Source organism: Sus scrofa, chromosome 3, assembly GCF_054392235.1.
Source record: "Sus scrofa isolate SSC_HxYL_T2T_F1_AM1 chromosome 3, Sscrofa_HxYL_maternal_Yorkshire_Landrace_v2.0, whole genome shotgun sequence".
NCBI classification, from domain to species: Eukaryota; Metazoa; Chordata; class Mammalia; order Artiodactyla; family Suidae; genus Sus; species Sus scrofa.
In genome coordinates, this window is record NC_139385.1 from 125,506,764 (window position 1) to 125,524,778 (window position 18,015).

At 39.1% G+C, this 18,015-nt stretch overlaps 2 protein-coding genes across 50 annotated transcripts in view; one reads left to right on the forward strand and one right to left on the reverse strand.

The window, feature by feature from the left end:
* The window catches only part of HADHB (hydroxyacyl-CoA dehydrogenase trifunctional multienzyme complex subunit beta), a 602,797-nt gene that overhangs the window by 569,563 nt on the left and 15,219 nt on the right, over positions 1-18,015 (reverse strand). The gene's annotated exons all lie outside the window — the stretch shown is intronic.
* Positions 1-18,015, forward strand: part of DTNB (dystrobrevin beta) — a 247,992-nt gene that overhangs the window by 53,800 nt on the left and 176,177 nt on the right. For 40 of the 49 annotated variants that reach the window (XR_014842418.1, XR_014842419.1, XR_014842422.1 and 37 more), the window contains one exon: positions 16,560-16,645. The exons of the other annotated variants lie outside the window; for them this stretch is intronic. Coding sequence is in view for 34 of the 40 variants with exons in the window: in XM_085019802.1 (XP_084875928.1) it covers positions 16,560-16,645 (86 nt within the window). In the remaining 6 variants the exon portion in view is untranslated. The remainder of the gene's footprint in view (positions 1-16,559; positions 16,646-18,015) is intronic. 49 annotated transcript variants of the gene reach the window in all.

The window sequence follows — 18,015 nt, forward strand, 5'->3', positions numbered from 1 at the left end:
CATGTTGCCTCAAATGGTATTTTTTTTGTTACTCAATTGAATTTATTACATTTGTAGTTGTACAATGATCATCACAATCTCAAATGGTATTAATTTGTACTTTTTAATGGCTAAGTAGTATTCCATTGTATATATGTACCATATCTTCTTAATCCATTCATCTCTTGATGGACATTTATGGTATTTCCATGCTTTGGCTCTTGTGAATCGTGCTGCAGTGAACATAGGGGTGCATGAATCTTTTTGAATTACATTTTTTAAAAAAGTTTTTTTAATGAAAAATTTCAGATGTATACAAACTTAGGAAGAATATTATAGTAACACTCAGTGTGCCTGTTGTTTAGCTTCAATAATTATCAGTAAATGGCCATTCTTATTTCATCTAAAACCCCAGGCTCCCTGCCTACCTCCTCCCCACTTTCTTAGCTTATTTTGAAGCAAATTTCACAAATCATTATCGTTTTATGTATAAATATTCCAATGTAAAAGGTAGGACTCCTTTAAAAAGTTATTACCTAATGCCATCATCTTAACTAAAAATTAATAGTCATTAATATCTTAAAATACCCATTTCACTAATGCCTTTATAATTTTTTAATGTTTTATTTAATTGAGATCCACATAAGGTCTATGCACTGCACTTGATTGATATTCTCTTAAAATCCTTTTATCCGTAGGCCCTCTTCATCTCTCTTTTTACCTTAGAGATCGCAAATTCTTGGTTTTTCAGAGTCTGATATTAATTGGTTCCATTCTGGGTTTTTCAAAGTCTGATATTAATTGCTTCCATTCTCCCTTTCTAGGCAATGTGAAGACTATTGTGTTTCTCTACCATTTTGGTTTTAGGCCCCTTTAATTTCATTTACCCATTCTTCTATGTCATTGACATTGTGTATTTTTCTTTCATATATATTTAAAATCAAGCAGACCTTATTAATTTTTTATAGAGCGAACATCGTTTAATTTGTAGGTAAACTAAATGATGTTGACTGTATAGTTAATAATATCTGCTTGATTACAGATATACCAGTTTTGTTGTTTTTCGTCCTCTCCTGCATTTTCAAGCTTCCCTCAGCAATGACTTTGTTTCTGCCTGAAGAACACGCTTTGGCATTTCCTTACTGCAAGTCAGATTGTGACACATTGTCTTAGTTTTTGTTTGAAACTTTCATTTTCATACTTTAAGAATATTTTCATTTGGCATATGATTTTTGGTTGACAGTGGTTTTCTTTCAACAGTTTAAGAATACTTCTCCTGTAATTTTTTTAGCTTCCATTATTTCCATGATTTGTTGTGAAATCAACAGTGAATGTAGTATTAGCTTCTTTGATGGTCATCTGTCAATTTCCTCTGGCAACTCTTAAGATTTTCCTTTTCTCCCCCCTTTTTTTCCTGGTTTTCAACAATATTGCCATGGTGCCAAATATCATCCTTATCTCATATTCCTTAAATATAATCCGTGGAGTTATTATAAGATCTGTGCTTATAATCCAATATCTGGATTCCCTGTGGATCTTTTTGTACTCTTTGCTGTTTCTGTTTTTCCTTCATGTCATCTTAGTTCCTTTATGGTTAGTTATTTTTTATTATGCGAGAAACATACTGCAAAGTTATTTTTTATTTTTATTATATACCAGATGTTATGTTGCAAAACTATTTGTAGAAGTACTGTGGGTCCTAGGTAATGTTTTAACAGAGAGGATTTAATTTGCTTCTTCTAGATGCAAATTAAATTAGAGTTCAATTTCCAACTTAGCCCATGTGAATCCCTGTTACTTTTGCACACTAGTGTTTTTAGTGCTTGAGAGCCTTTGAGCTCTCAACCCACAGTTATGGGAGCTAGAGTAGGCACTTTCATCAGGATTCAACATTCCACATCTCTCTTCTAGTCCCTTAAAACTATGGAAGAGTTACTGTGTACATCAGCCTTTCTGGAAATCAGAAAAATCACTTGCATGAAAAAAGTGGTTTCAGCCATTCCTCTCACGTCCCTGGGCATCTGGCTCCCCTGCATTAGGTAACTCAATTGTTAGTCCTTTTGGCATCCAGGAAGATAAGCTAGTATTCCAACATTATCTATTATTTCTCCAAATAGCTTCCCTGTTTTTGTTTTTTCTCTATTTTGGAATGTTGTTGTATTTACTTATTAATTTTTTCTGTGTCTGGAGCCATTCTACCATTTGTCCCATCTATTATATATATTTTTTGCTGTTGTATTTTTCATACCTAGTATATGATTCATTCTTTTTCATGATTTGTGATTCTTATTTCGTATTGCTAATATCTCTCTTTTTTTAGTTTGGCTTTTATTTTTTAATTTTTAAAAATTGAAGTATAATCAAAATTTATAACATATCACTTGCAGGTGTATGGTATTTGTATGTATTGTGAAGTGAGCACCACAGTAAGTCTTGTTAACATCCATCACCATACATGGCTATAAAAATTCTTTTTTCCTGTGACGAAAACTTTTAAGATGTCTCTTAGCAACTTTCGCATATACACTATAGTATTTTAAAGTGTGCTTACCATGTTGTCGTTATATCCCCAAGACTTGATAACTGGTAATTGTACCTTTTGACCCCCTTAACCCATTTTTCCCAAACACATCCCGTTTCTGGCAACCACCAGTCTGTTCTCTGTATCTCTAAACTGGGGATTTTTCTCTCTCTCTTTGTTTATGATTACGTGTATAAGTGAGATCACATGGTATTTGTCTTTTTGTTTCTGACTTATTTCATTTAGCTTACCACCCTCAGAGTCCATCCATGTGGTTACAAATGGCAAGATTCCTTTCTTTTTCTATGGCTGAATAATATTTCATCATCTATATCTATCTATATATATACATATGTCTATATACACGTATTTTCTTTCTTCCTATCGATAGACATTTCAATTGTCTCTGTGTCTTGGCTGTTGCAAATAATGGCACAGTGGACATGGGTGCGTGTATCTTTTTGAGAAAGCATTTTCATTTTCTTCGGGCAAACACTCCGAAGTGGAATTTCTGGATCATTTGGTAGTTCTATTTTTAAATTTTGGAGGAACTTCCGTACTGTTTTCCAGAGTGGCTGCCCCAGTTTACATTCCCACCAGCAGTGCACAGGGTTCCCTTTTCCCACATCCTCACCAACACATGTTTATTGTGTTTCTGGTAATAGCCATTCTGACAGGTGTGAGGTGATATCCCATTGTGGGTTTGCTGTGCCTTTCCCTGAAAATGTCTTTTCATATGTGTCTTTAATGTATTTATTATGTTTAGGAGTTCCTGTCGTGGTGCAGTGGAAACAAATCCAACTAGAAATCAGGAGGTTTCGGGCTCAATCCCTGGCCTTGTTCATTGGGTTAAGGATCTGGTGTTGCCGTGAGCTCTGGTGCAGGCCAGCAGCTACAGCTCCAATTAGACCCCTAGCCTGGGAACATCCATATGCCACAGGTGCAGCCCTAAAAAGACTAAAAGACCAAAAAAAAAAAAAAAAAGTGTTTATTATGTTTAAGTTCCTAGTCCATTTGTTTTACTTATGCTTTTGATACTGGTGTAAGTTGTCCTGTTTGTTAATTTTTTTTTTTAAGGTAGTCTTACCCCTGGGTCTGAGGAGTGGTGTTGGGTTAGATGTTTGCAGTGGATGTGGGCAAAATGTGGACACATTGGTTGGAGTGTCCACATGCATATTGGTTTTTGAGATATGAGGCGTGTTGGAGGTGGGAGGAAAAGGAGGCCAGGCTTTCTCCCCATGTAGAAGCACGGAGTGTCTTTGAGTCCTAGATTTGAATTCGACTTTCCTGACGCTGATCAATTTGACTTTCCAGACTCTGTATATTAGTCATTGTACAGAGGTAGAATATATTTTAATTAAAAATCTGTTAACTTGATTGATAACTTTAATATTTAGATGTATGTATGTATGTGGGCCCCTTTTTGTAATTTAGCTGGTGTAGGGGCAGGCCTGGTGCCAGCTACTGATTGGGCCATTGTGATTTCTGACAAAAGATTTATTCTCTAGAAGACTTATCTCATTTGGAATTGCTGGCCCAAACTGTATATTTGAAGCCTGATGGAACATTCTTCTTGGATAGTTACTATTTTCTGTGTTTTCCACTCCTTGTGTAAGAAAGAAAAATGGTTTCTAATGGCTTATTGAGAAATTCCTTTTACACTTTCTCTGACTATTGACCCTTATTTTCTCTCTTTATTTTTTTCATCAGGATTTGTTTTGTAAATGAGTCTGTGGTCTTCACCAAAAATACTGATTCCAAGATATAATGAAATTCCACCTCAAATGGGACAAACCTATTAAAATATCATATATCTAATTAAACTAGGCTTGAATAAAATCTTCAAAATAGATCATTGTTGACCATATCAGTGAAAGGCCCAGGGTTATTTTTTACCATCTAAAATAACAGTAGAAAATACTCTTTCTAGGAGTTCCCGTCGTGGCTCAGTGGTTAATGAATCCAACTAGGAACCATGAGGTTTCGGGTTCCATCCCTGGCCTTGCTCAGTGGGTTAAGGATCCGGCGTTGCCGTGAGCTGTGGTGTAGGTTGCAGACGCGGCTTGGATCCCGCATTACTGTGGCTCTGGCGTAGGTCGGCAGCTACAGCTCCAATTAGACCCCTAGCCTGGGAACCTCCATATGCCGCGGGAGCAGCCCAAGAAATGGCCAAAAAAAAAAAGAAAACACTCTAATTTGAACAATCTAAAGATTCTGTTGGGTAAAGACTTTTATATATCTAACTTTTGATAATTTTATGTGAAAAAAATTCCTGGGTAGTTTGGAAATATGGCTGAGAACTATTTTTAAATCTTGTTTTCACAGTTTAATTTGAGTATATTAAAAGTTTCCATTGTTCCCTTTTAATACTGGATGTGAAAAATGAAGCAATATTAAAAAAAAAAGCAAAACCAAATTAGTACACTTTAAATAAAAGCAAATGTATTCCTTAAATTCTGAATGTGCCCAGCTAGCATATTATGGCATGGACATTGCTTAAAAAAAAAAGATAATATCAGGTTACAGTCTTCCTCATTAGTGATTTTTAAATAAAACTATAATTTCCTAGGAGGCACAAACATTTCATGTATTTATGTACAGTATTTACTAATATCCCTACTTGTTCTTTAATGGTTTCAAGACAACAGGAAAAAGCTAAATAAAAACAGAAGAGAATTAGTGCTGAATGGGAAGTATTCGATGCCCTGGAGAATAGCACATTTAACTCCTAGAAGGATCCGATCATAGCTTTTTTTTTAAGGGCCACATCTGCAGCATATGGAGCTTCCCAGGCTAGGGGTCCAATCAGAGCTGCTGCTGCCAGCCTACACCACAGCTCATGGCAACACCGGATCCCTACACCTCTGAGTGAGGTCAGGGATAGAACCCGCGCGTCCTCATGGATGCTAGTAGGGTTCTTTAACCGCTGAGCCACAACGGGAACTCCCGATCATAGCTTTTTATGGAAATTTCCAGGGGATGGTGGAGAAAGTCTATAGGTTTTAAATGTAAAACCTAAGTGCAGAACTGTTGCAAAATGGAGAAAAACAGTGGTGGAAGAGGAGTGGAGCCCAAGTGCCTGCCTGGCAGGGTGCTGCTGTCACATGGATTGTGTGATGTGACATATGATGTGACCCCCCCCCCCAAAACCCATTCACTGAGCCCCTGTCTAAGTGCTTGGTGGCAGAATTACTTCAAAGTTCACTTTTTACTCTTCCAACACTTACTCTTTATCTTGTAGCTTTTTTTTTCCTCCCAAGAGAATTCATGTATTTGTACTAATTTTCAAAGAGGAATCTGTTTAATTTCAGGATATGTAGACTTACACAGGGTTTGATCATTAACTATTTCAGAAGACATTTTTTTTGGATTATTGTTTTGGTCTTATTTTATTGTTTCCTTTTTATAATTTGTTTTAAAGGAAGGGTAAGAGGGATGCTTTTTTTTTTTTTTTGGCCATAACTTCAACATATGGAAGTTGCCAGGCCAGGGATTGAACCCAAGCCTCATCAGCGACCTGAGCTGCTGCAGAGACAACACAGATCCTTAACGCACTGCACCACAGCAGGAGCTCCAAGAGGAATATTTTGAGTGTGCTTTTTCCTTACCTTTGTCATTCTCTGAAAGTGAGGCAAGAGGAAGTAACAGAGAGACTTCTCCATTCGTTCCGTGCTCACCTCCAGAGTAATCTGATCAAGACACTACTTTCATCATGCAACTTCCCACCTCGGAAACCCTCAAAGATTTCCTGTGGTTTTTGAAAGAAGTTCCTACTCCTCAGGTCTGATGCTATCAGCCCTTAGTTCCCTGCTCACAACAAGCTCCAATTAAGCTACTGAAGGCACTTTTCATTTTTTTCCACTGTGACGTGCTCATTTCTTCTCTCTGTGCATTATCTCCTGTCACCCCACCACCACTGCGTTTTTACTCGCCCTGCAGCCAGCTTTATTGTCACCAGCCCGTTTTCATCCCTGTGATGACCCATGGTACTTGTCTGTATTATTCCTTTGACTTTCAATTTTATGCTGCTCTGAACTGCTTCATAATTACACAAACAAGATTGAAAGTCCTTGAGAGCAGAGAGTCTACCTTATATTTATTTGATTCCTCAGTAAATACAATGCTGGATTCTTAATGTTTGTGAGATGGAAATGAAAATTAGCAGGCATTCCGATGGTGATAAATTTGAGTAATGTTCTGTGTTGATTTTGCTTGATGAAGCTATTTGACATTTGCTAAATGGATTCTTGATTTGCCAGTGATGATTGTATAATCCATTCACTGTGAAGTTTTGTAAATTAAGATTAATTGGGAAAATATGAGTTTTTGAAAGACAATCAGAGAGAAATGCTCTTATTACTTTTAGTTACATGCGGTAATTGGACCGGTAATAGTGTTTCGGAAGCAGAAGTCTGTTTTTATGAGAGAAGTCCTCATTTACGGTTGGCAACATTTACAGTTGTTTGCCCGAGATGTAGAACAGCTTGCTTTCTTAAGTGAAACGTGCTCCCCGTAGTCTTGTTTTCAAAAGTATTAATTTGAATAGCAGGCTGTGGTTAGATAGTGCAAAGCTATAAGCACCATCCAGATTGGGTTAGTTTAAATATATTAAAAGAAATAGGCAGAATTTGAGACTTGGCTAAACTGAAACGTGCAAATTTCCATCCAGAGGGCAGAGGTGAGGATTGCAGAGACTTCTGAAGGTACCTGCATGTTACAACCTACCAGTGTTTATTCAGGGTGACTCACCGTCTGCTTAGCTTGGCCCAGAGCTAATCACGGTGTTTTCTCAGTGCTGGATAATAAGAACTCTTTTTCGAGACCTCACGCGCATGGTTTATTGTCAGACTGTAAAACGGTAGGTCGGCGGGGATGAATCATGCAGAGACGTCTGAGACAGAATCATCTTGGTCCGGTTGAGGGAGGGTGCTCCCTGGAGAGAGTCTGCGTGGGTGAGGTTAAAAGAACAAGTTTCCTCTCGCCTGTCGTCCCCAGCGGGTATCACCTGCTTATTACGCTTTCCGTTTAGTATCTTTCTGTAAGGGTTAATAGTCACTGTTCCTGGTGTTACATCTTAAATATTGACCTGTAACTCTCCAGCTTGGCCAGATTTTAAGTGAGTCAGAGGTTTTTTTGGTAATGAAATCAGGTTAAAGATCTTTCCAAATCTTGTTTGAAGAGAGCTGGTTCTGTTATGAATGTCGATTTGACTTTGGGTGCTGGTGAGGTTATATATGCCATGGCCAGGGGCAGCTGACTGTTCATTTTTAAATGTAATTTGTCTAGGGTATGTAGATTAAATTCAGATGTCTGGGGGGAAGGATCAAGAATGAGTTTTTCCAAGAAGAAATCAGTTAGGTAAAGGACAGAATCATAGGGTATTAGGCTACTAAGTGCCTGTAGTTTCTCTCTACTGCCTCTGATTGCAGAGGAAGAATGCAGAGCTCTGATGAAACATTAGAGAAGTAAAAGCAGCGCTTTCCCCTTGCTTTGGTTGTAGGAAATTGTGCTTAGGCTTAAGGTAGACTGAGGGATTTCAAAGCCAAAAAAGCACTGAAAGCAAAGGAGTAATGCTGAAGTTTGACCCACAAAGCAAATAGCTGGGAGGAGGGAGTAACTTTTTTCTTTTTCTTTTTTCTTGTCTTTTTAGGGCCGCATGTGCAGCATATGGAAGTTCCCAGGCTAGGGGTCAAATCAGAGCAGCAGTCAGTGGCTTATGCCACAGCCACAGCAACGCCAGAACTCCTCTTTTTCTATTTCTTTAAAAATAACATCATTTGGGAGTTCCCATTGTGGCACAGCAGAAACAAATCCAACTAGGAACCATGAGGTTGCTGGTTCTATCCCTGACCTTGCTCAGTGGGTTAAGGATCTGGCGTTGTTGTGAGCTGCGCTGTAGGTCGCAGATGTGGCTCAGATTCCAGCATTGCTGTGGCTGTGATGTAGGCTGGCAGCTGTGGCTCCTATTGACCCCTAGCCTGGGAACCGCCATGTGCCACAGGTGCAGCCCTAAAAGGACAAAAAGACAAAAAAAAAAAAAAAAATCATTTGAAGAATTGTGAGAATGCCCCTGCACTAATTTTATTGGATGATTATTTCTTCTTGCTGTTGTATTTATATTGTTATGTAAGTATCTTTAATAAATATTTACAAGTATCTTTAAGTGTATCATTTATTAACTTTTTTATAGTAGTATTTCCTAAATTATTATAAGGCAGAGAGGAGAGAAGATCCCCTGTTGGCTGGGTGGAGATTGGGTGTGGAGATTGCCCTGTGGCTGTTGTGAAATGGAACGTGGTTGGGAAGTAGATACGGGAGATGACGAATTAAGAGGCCATATGTTACTGATGGTACTTGGTTGAAGAGTTGAGTTAATGTGCTGTTCTGTTAATGTACCCTATGGACGGCTTGACCTGAGATCAGCCATTGAGACCAGTAATAATCCTAACCAGTGGAAAAGGATACAGTTGTTTAGTGCTGATCCTGACAGTGGAGAACTTTAACTGCTGTTCTGTATTTGAATGTAACACTTTCTGAATCTAGGACCACTCTTTGCAACAGAGTTGCGTTAAAGACTAATTGAGTAAGAGATACAGAGTGTTGTGAATACTAGTGTTTCTAAAGCATTTTGAAGATGAGGAAAAAGTGCTGTTCAAGTGCTGTCGTAATAATTTTTAGAAGTAAAGATGCCATAGAAGTTCCCGTCGTGGCTCATCGGTTAACAAACCTGACTGGCATCCATGAGGACAGGGGTTTGATCCCTGGCCTTGATCAATGGGTTAAGGATCTGGCGTTGCCCTGAGCTGTGGTATAGGTCACAGACATGGCTCGGATCCCAAGTTGCTGTGGCTGTGGCATAGGCTGGAGGCTACAGCTCCGATTGGACCCCTAGCCTGGGAACCTCCATGTGCTGTAGGTGCGGCCCTAAAAAGACAAAAAAAAAAAAAAAAAAAAAAAAGGAAAGATGCCATAGACCCATAAAACCTATGGCATGGCATTTATTGATGAGTACTTTCTTCAGTAACAGAGTTAATTTTCTCCTGGGTCTCTTGCCAGAATGCTGGGCCCTGCCACACTCTCCTGTCTGTCTGCATAGATGGTATTAGTTGTTTTTGTTTTTTGGTTTTTTTTGCAGCAAGAAATAGATATTGGAGTTCTCGTCGTGGTGCAGTGGTTAACGAATCCGACTAGGAACCATGAGGTTGCGGGTTCGGTCCCTGCCCTTGCTCAGTGGGTTAACGATCTGGCGTTGCCGTGAGCTGTGGTGTAGGTTGCAGACGCGGCTCGGATCCCACGTTGCTGTGGCTCTGGTGTAGGCCGGTGGCTACAGCTCCGATTCGACCCCTAGCCTGGGAATCTCCATATGCCGCGGGAGCGGCCCAAGAAATAGCAACAACAACAACAACAAAAGACAAAAAGACAAAAGGACAAAAAAAAAAAAAAAAAAAAGAAATAGATATTATTTTGTCTCTTTGAAGAAAGAACATGCAATTTGGAGCCAGAAAGAGTTATACAAACACAATATTATTAATTTTCTTAATTTTCTTTCATTATGTCCTTTGATTTTATCATTGCCTATGAAATAAAAGCTAAAGTCTTAGTATTGCACTCAAACCTCTGTGTGGTAGTTGGTAGCTCTGGATGCATATTAAAATAACACAAGGAACTTTCCAAGGTGGGGTTTAGGTATACTCTTTAGGTATCTTTATTTTATTCTCATACTGTATTGAGATTTGTATGGGTTTAGAACTCTAAGGAAATACAAAGAATTATCTTGTTGATCTTTACAAAAACATCCTATTGTGAATTTGGGTTTGCATTGAATCAGAACAGGATTCTGATCGGTTTTGGGAGAATTGACATTCTAACAGTTTTGCGTCATTCATTTCATGAATGTGGTGTATCTCTCTATTTACATTTTCTTTGACTTCTTTCATCAGTATTTTGTAGTTTTCAGCATACAAATCTTGAACATACTTTTTAAAAAAATTATTCATGTTTTTCATATTTTGGTGCTACTGTATTTCCAGTTATCTTTTGCTAATTACAGAAATATGAATTTTGTGTGTCGACTTTGTATTCTGCAAGCCTGCCAGACTCCTTTATTATAGTGTGTTTTTGGGTTCTGCAGAGTTTTTTCCTAGGTTCTTTGGGATTTTCTACACAGTAGGTCATATTGCCTGGAGTATATATAGCTTTATTTTTTAAACTTTTCATTTGTATGTGTTTTTATATTTTTTTTCTTGCTTGCTTTATTGCACTAGCTGGTTCTCCAGTGCGGGGTCGAGTTGTAGTGGTGAGAGCTGTCATCCTTGACTTGTTCTAGGTCTCACGGGAGAAGCACTTACTTGGTCTTTCATCATGAAGTGTGATTTTTTTTTTTTTTTTTTTTTTTTTTGCTATTTCTTGGGCCGCTCCCACGGCATATGGAGGTTCCCAGGCTAGGGGTCCAATTGGAGCTGTAGTCACCGGCCCAGGCCAGAGCCACAGCAACACGGGATCCGAGCCTCGTCTGCGAGACCTACACCAAAGCTCACGGCAACGCCAGATCGTTAACCCACTGAGCAAGGCCAGGGACCGAACCCGCAACCTCATGGTTCCTAGTCGGATTCGTTAACCACTGCGCCACGACGGGAACTCCATGAAGTGTGATGTTAACTGTGGTTACTTTTTTTGAAGACGCCTGTTATCAGACTGAGGAAATTCCTTTATTTTCCTGGTATCCTGAGAGTATTTATCAGGAATGGGTGTTGAGTGTTGTCATCTGCATCTATTTGCATGATCGCACAGTTTTTCTCTATATATTGATTGATTTTTCAAATGTCAAACTAGTGTTACATTACTGGGATAAAGCTCCCTGGGTTATCATTTTTTAAAATCATTCTTTTGTTAATCTTTTCTTTTTATATGGCTACATTTTGTGTGTGTGTGTGTGTGTGTGTGTGTCTTTTGTCTTTTGTTGTTGTTGTTCCTATTTCTTGGGCCACTCCCACGGCATATGGAAGTTCCCAGGCTAGGGGTCGAATCGGAGCTGTAGCCACCAGCCTACGCCAGAGCCACAGCAACGCGGGATCCGAGCCGCGTCTGCAACCTACACCACAGCTCACGGCAACGCCGGATCGTTAACCCACCAAGCAAGGGCAGGGACCGAACCCGCAACCTCATGGTTCCCAGTCAGATTCGTCAACCACTGTGCCACGACGGGAACTCCTATATGGCTACATTTGATTTGCTCACATTTTGTTGCAGGGTCTGTGCCTGTGTTCATGAAAGATACCAACTCATTATTTTTTTTATCGTAATGTTATTTATGTAGTTTTGGTATCAGAATAATGCTGGACTCATAAAAAAATTGGGAAGTATTCCCACCTTTTTTATTCCCTAGAAGAAAGTAGAAATGCAGTTATTTTTCTCCTTAAATGTTTAGTATCTTCCAGAATAGCTCTCTGAATGAGGAGCTTTCTTTTATGGAGTGCTTAAAAATACCAAATTTGGGTTACCTATTTCTTCTTGAGGCAGCCATAATAGTTTGTGTTTTTCAAGGAGTAGCTTGTGTCTGTCCAGTTCACCCAAGTTGTTGAATTTATGGATGTAAAGTATTTGTTATATTTTCTTATTATTTATGTCGTGTTTAGAGAACCTGTGGTGATATCCCCTCTTTCATTCTTGATATTGATAATTTGGGTCATCTCTCTTTTTTTCTTAGTCAGTCTGGCTAGAGATTTATCAATGTTATTGGCTTATTCAAAGAAGCAGCTTTTGGTTTCATTAATTTTCTGTATTTCTCTGTTTTCAATTTCATTCACTTTTACTCTTACTCATTATTTTTTTCCTTTTGCTTGTTTTGGGTTTAGCGTGCTCTTCTTTTTCTAGTGTCTTCATTTGGGAGCTTTAGGTTATTGGCTTAAGAACCTGCTCTTCTAGTATAAACATTTCATATTTATAAAGTGAAAAGTGCCCACTTGCTCATTGCTTTCCTTTGGATGCCTGCTTTTCACCCTGAATGCAGCCAATGGTATTTTTTCATTATCCTTTCTGACCTTTATACACAGACAAATATATGAGAATATTAGAATATTATTTTTACTCTTTCCTTTTTTTTTTTTTTTTTTGTCTTTTGTCTTTTTAGGACCATACCCGCGGCATATGGAGGTTCTCAGGCTCGGGGTCTTAATCAGATCTGTTGGTGCCAGCCTACACCACAGCCACAGCCACAGCAACGCTGGATTTGAGCCGTGTCTGCGACGTACACCACAGCTCACTTAACCTATTGAGCAAGCCCAGGGATTTTATTCAGAAATAGAAAACACCTACTGAAAAATACCTAAAACAAGGTACACTATAACGAGTTGTTATAAAGCATATGTCTATATACATACTCCAGAGGCCCAGGAATAGAATGGTGTCGGCACCCGGAAGCCCCATGTGTTGCCCTTTCTGTGTTGCTGCTCCTGCACCCTCTTCTCCTAAAGGAAATCAGTATCCCAGTTTCTATGGAAATCTCTTCTAAGATTAATTTTTACTTATCTTCTGTGGAATTTTCTTGGTATTCTTGCATCATGAAATCTATATCTGCAAAAAGTGTTTTGAGCACGTTTACCTTAAAAAAAAATGTTAGCTGTGCAGCAAGGCTTGGCTTGTGTTGGCGAACACTCCTGTTCATTCTTGCTCTGCTGGTCAGCAGGCTTGCTTGCTCTCACTTTGAGCTTCAGGAACGTTTTCTTTTGTGGCTTTATATTTCTAGGCCACTTTACTTCAGGATGGAAGCTACCTCCATCAGGGTTCTTTAGTTGTAAACAATAGGAACCACCTGTGGCTAATTTATTCCAAGGATGTGGGTGACCCATTGGCTTTCCGAGAAGGTTGGGAAAGTAGGCTTGAAGACCACACCAGCAAGAACAAAGCTCAAAATCATACCACAAAACTAGTCTCAGGAAGCACCTCTGCCACCAAGCTGAGCATAGGTATTGCTTCTTGTGCTTCAAACACCACTGATGCTGGGCTGTGGGCTGCCACCAGAATCTCTGTCTCAGCTCCTTCTGTTGCCATCTTCGTCAGGTGGATTCTTTAGAGTTCTCACTTCTACAAGTTAATCGTTTTCTATTTGAAGTCTAGAGTGTGTGCATGTTATTGGTGGAGCTTGTGTTATATGCCCTGTCTTAGACTCTGAGAAAGATGGAAAAGCAAACATCTAGGTTTTTTTTCTTGCTTTATACTGGTAGTGGAAAGTGCACTTGTTGCAGAAGGTAGGGTGTGCATAAACATAGACTCAGCGTTTGGATGGCGGTGACCAAAAAGAAATGTCCATTGTAACAGTTCTCTGTTGGTTTTAGAAATCTGTCATTTTTAATGTAGTCGATGCTCTCTATAGCCACTCACATTGCTAATATAATACAATAAATATTTGACATAGGAATATTCCTTATCATTTCCAGGTGCTGTATTGCTGGTACTGTTTAAGACATGGAGCAGAATCTCTATTTCTTTTTTAAAAAAATCATAGTTGATTTGTAATGTGTTGATTTCTGCTGTACAGCAAAGTGATCCACTTATATATGCATTCTTTTAAGTTTTCTTTGCCATTCTGATTTATCTCAGAGGATTGAATAGTTACTGGTGCTGCACAGTAGGACCTTGTTGTTTATCCCTTCCATGTGAAATAGTCTGCACCTGCTAACCCCAACCTCCCCCTCCTCCTCCCCCTCCCACTTGGCAACCACAAATCTGTCCTGCGTATCTGAGTTTGTTTCTGTTCATAGGTAAGTTCATTTGTGTCATATTTTAGATTCCACGTGGAAGTGATATCATAGGATATTTGGTTTTTTTTTTTTTTTTTTTTTTTGTCCTTTTGCCTTTTCTTTGGCCGCTCCCATGGCGTATGGAGGTTCCCAGGCTAGGGGTCAGATTGGAGCTGTAGCCACTGGCAATTTACACCGCAGCTGACGGCAACGCTGGATCCTTAACCCACCGAGCAAGGCCAGGGATTGAACCTGCAACCTCATGGTTCCTAGTTAGATTCATTAACTGCTGAGCCACGACGGGAACTCCATGTCATATGATATTTGTATTTCTCTGTCTGGCTTGCTTTACTTAAAATGTTAATCTCTGGTTGCATCCACATTGCTACAAATGGCATTATTTTTTTGATTTTTAAGACTGAGCAGTATTCCATTGTATATATGGATCACATCTTCTTTATTCAGTCCTCTGTTGATGGACATTTAGGTTGCTTCCATGTCTTGGCTATTGTGAATAGTGCTGCTGAGAACATAGGTGTGCATATATCTTTTTGAATTATTGTGTTGTCCAGATATGTGCCCAGGAATGCAATTGCTGAGTCATATGGTAATTCTATTTTTAGTTTTTTTAGGATCTTCCATAGTGTTTTCTCTAGTGGCTCTGCCAACTTACTTTTCCACCAATAGTGTGGGAGGGTTCCCTTTTCTCTACACTCTCTCCAGCATTTGTTATTTGTAGAGTTTTAATTTTTATTTATTTATTTTTGTCTTTTTAGGGCTGGACCTGTGGCATATGGAGGTTCCCAGGTTAGGGGTTGAATCGGAGCTGTAGACTTTTAAATAATGGCTACAGAATCTGTATTTCTGAAGAACTATGTTTTAAAAAAACCTCATTTAAATTTCAGCTAGTTTGGGGGATTCCTGTTTTATTTTATGAATAAACTTAATGAGATGTAATAGTTAAAAATCAGATGATAACAAAACCTTAGTATCTCCTGGCACTATTTTCACTCAGAATTTTCTGGCTTGTCGCCTTTTTTCAGGTATGATCTTATTGTATACAAAAAAGAAGCTTTGGAAAATAAATGGGAGATACTCTATTAGGACCATTGGTAAATGTAAATAGGATGACACTTGCTTTTCAAAACCCAGATGATATAGTTCTCATTATTGCAATGGCATCTCCAAGTCACTATGAAACTTTGTAAGCACAAGCTTTATAAAATTAACACAAAAACCCATTGTTAATTTACATATATGACTTATAAAACTGGCTGGTGAAATTTTCATCTTCTCTGGAACCAGGGCATAGTTGAATGGAGCAGTGGCCACATTGGGTCAGGGTGTTTTTTGGCTCTGTAGGTGGTATACAGCGTTATTTTGGGTAGTTCCTTTTTTTTTTTTTTTTTTTTTTTTTGTCTTTTTAGGGCCGCACCCGTAGCATATGGAAGTTCCCATGATAGGGGTTGAAGTGGAGTTGCAGCTGCTAGCCTACCCCACAGCCACCGCCACACCAGGTTGAGCTGTTTCTATGACATATACCACAGCTTGAGGCAATGCCAGATCCTTAACCGACTGAGCAAGGTCAGGGATCGAACCCGAGTCCTCCTGAATACTGACAGGTTCGTTACCACTGAGCCGCAACAGGAAATCCTGGGTTCATATATGTTCTGCATTTCATCTTTCTAGTTCCCAAAGAAGAATTAATATCACTCTCCCTTCCCCTTCACTTTTCTCACAGTGGTGGTAGGAGACGATCTGACACAGATGTCTCATGAGACAGATGAGCTTCTTAGAATAAACACATGGTAACAGGTTGTTACGGTCAAAACAAAGATGAATGTGCTATAAAATCTTTATAGCAATATGCATCCTGCTGCTTTAGAACATAAGAATAAACTGTTGTTATAATATCCTGATGGAAGGACAGGTTTCTGAATTGCTGTTCAAACCCAGTGGTGCCTCAGATTTGAATTCTTAACACCTCAGCTGTGGATCTAACGGGGTAAGTTGGTGGGATGTTTCCTTCACATCCATCCATTTGGCCTTAGCCTACAAAGCCAGGAGAAGTTGTTATGTTATAGGGTGTTTCTAAGCTCGTTTCCAAATAAACCAGGTTCTTATTATTTTAAATCTATTCATGTAGCATAGGTGAAGCCTTAGTTCCACAAAGGAAAAAAAAAAAGCAAGGTTTCTAAATGTGGTAATATTATAACATAAGCGGCAGAAATCAATTTACTGGTTGCTCAATCTTTAGTGATACATTTGATTGCTTTCATGGTTCCAGATAGCAATTATTTCTAATATAATTTATTTTGCAGTGAGGGCCGAGGCAAGTTGACGGTATTTTCAGTTAAAGCTATGTTAGCAACCATGTGTGGTGGAAAAATGCTGGACAAATTGAGATGTAAGTATTTTCATATTATTTGAAAGATTTTATTTTCAAATTAGGACTTTTAAACCCTTTTAAATAAATGTTTTCAGAATTTCAAATGGTGGTCAGTAGCACCCTTTTGTTACTCCCACGGCACTCGCGTTGCAGCCACTGGCTTAAAGTACGCACGTTATGCCACCTACTGTTCAGATGGAAAACTTGGTTGAATGGCTTTGTTAGGTTTTTGGTTTTTTAGTTTAAACCAAGAAAACTCTGAAAAGACTCAGAATAGTCATATTGATATTTTTAAAATTCTTTTAAAAATATTTTCCATATTATTAAAAAATTATGCTTAAAGATGATTATGTTGATCATTTTTAGCTAGAAAATAAATTTCATTACTTTTGCCAGGTTCGTCAGGTTTAGCCTGTTTTGTAATTACTCCATGCTTTATCAGTGCTATTTCATGTGATTAAACTGGTTGTTTTAGTACCTTAGAATCAAGTGTAGTTACTTTGAAATTGATAGAGTATTCAGTTATCGTCCCTTAATTTTTTTTTTAACTATTTACCATTTTGGCATTTTCTTGTTCAGTAGATACTAGTGGTTAGATGAAGTCTAAGGTGATAAAAGTCACAGTAATTTTTCTGCTTTTCTTTTTTTTTTCTTTTTTTTTTTTTTTTTCGGTCTTTTTGCCTTTTCTGGGGCCGCTTCCCACAGCACATGGAGGTTCCCAGGCTAAGGGTCCAATCGGAGCTGGAGCCACCGGCCTCCGCCAGAGCCACAGCAACGGGGGATCCGAGCCGCATCTGCAACCTACACCACAGCTCATGGCAAGGCTGGATCGTTTAACCCACTGAGCAAGGCCAGGGATCGAACTCGCAACCTCATGGTTCCTCGTCGGATTCGTTAACCACTGAGCCACGACGGGAGCTCCTCTGCTTTTCATTTTTATTTATTCACTCATTACGTAGTTTCTCACTTCCAAAGATATGCCAAGCATTGTGCTAGGTGCTTTAAGATATTTCCTCACTGAATCCTTAAAATTTCTTTAAGCGGTAGGCAGTATTTTCTTGTTTTGTAGGTGAGTTAACTGAGGGGGCGAGGCGGGGATTTCACCCCTGGCTGTAGCGTCGTCAGGGCCCTGTTCTAAGCTACGGGGAGCTCATCCTGTAACGGGAGACACCCATGTGATTCAGGTGCCCTAATACACGTGCCTACAGAGTAAGAAACTCTGGCAGGTTTCAGGGAGGTGAGATGGCAAGTGTGGGTTTTAATGTTGTGTTGAGATACTCTGTGCGTGGATTTGTGGAAGAAACTGGGGCATCTGTCCTGTAGCATTTCCCGGGGGCTGGATTTTGATGACTGCCTCCCCTGATGTTCCTCTGAGCCCTACATTTGCT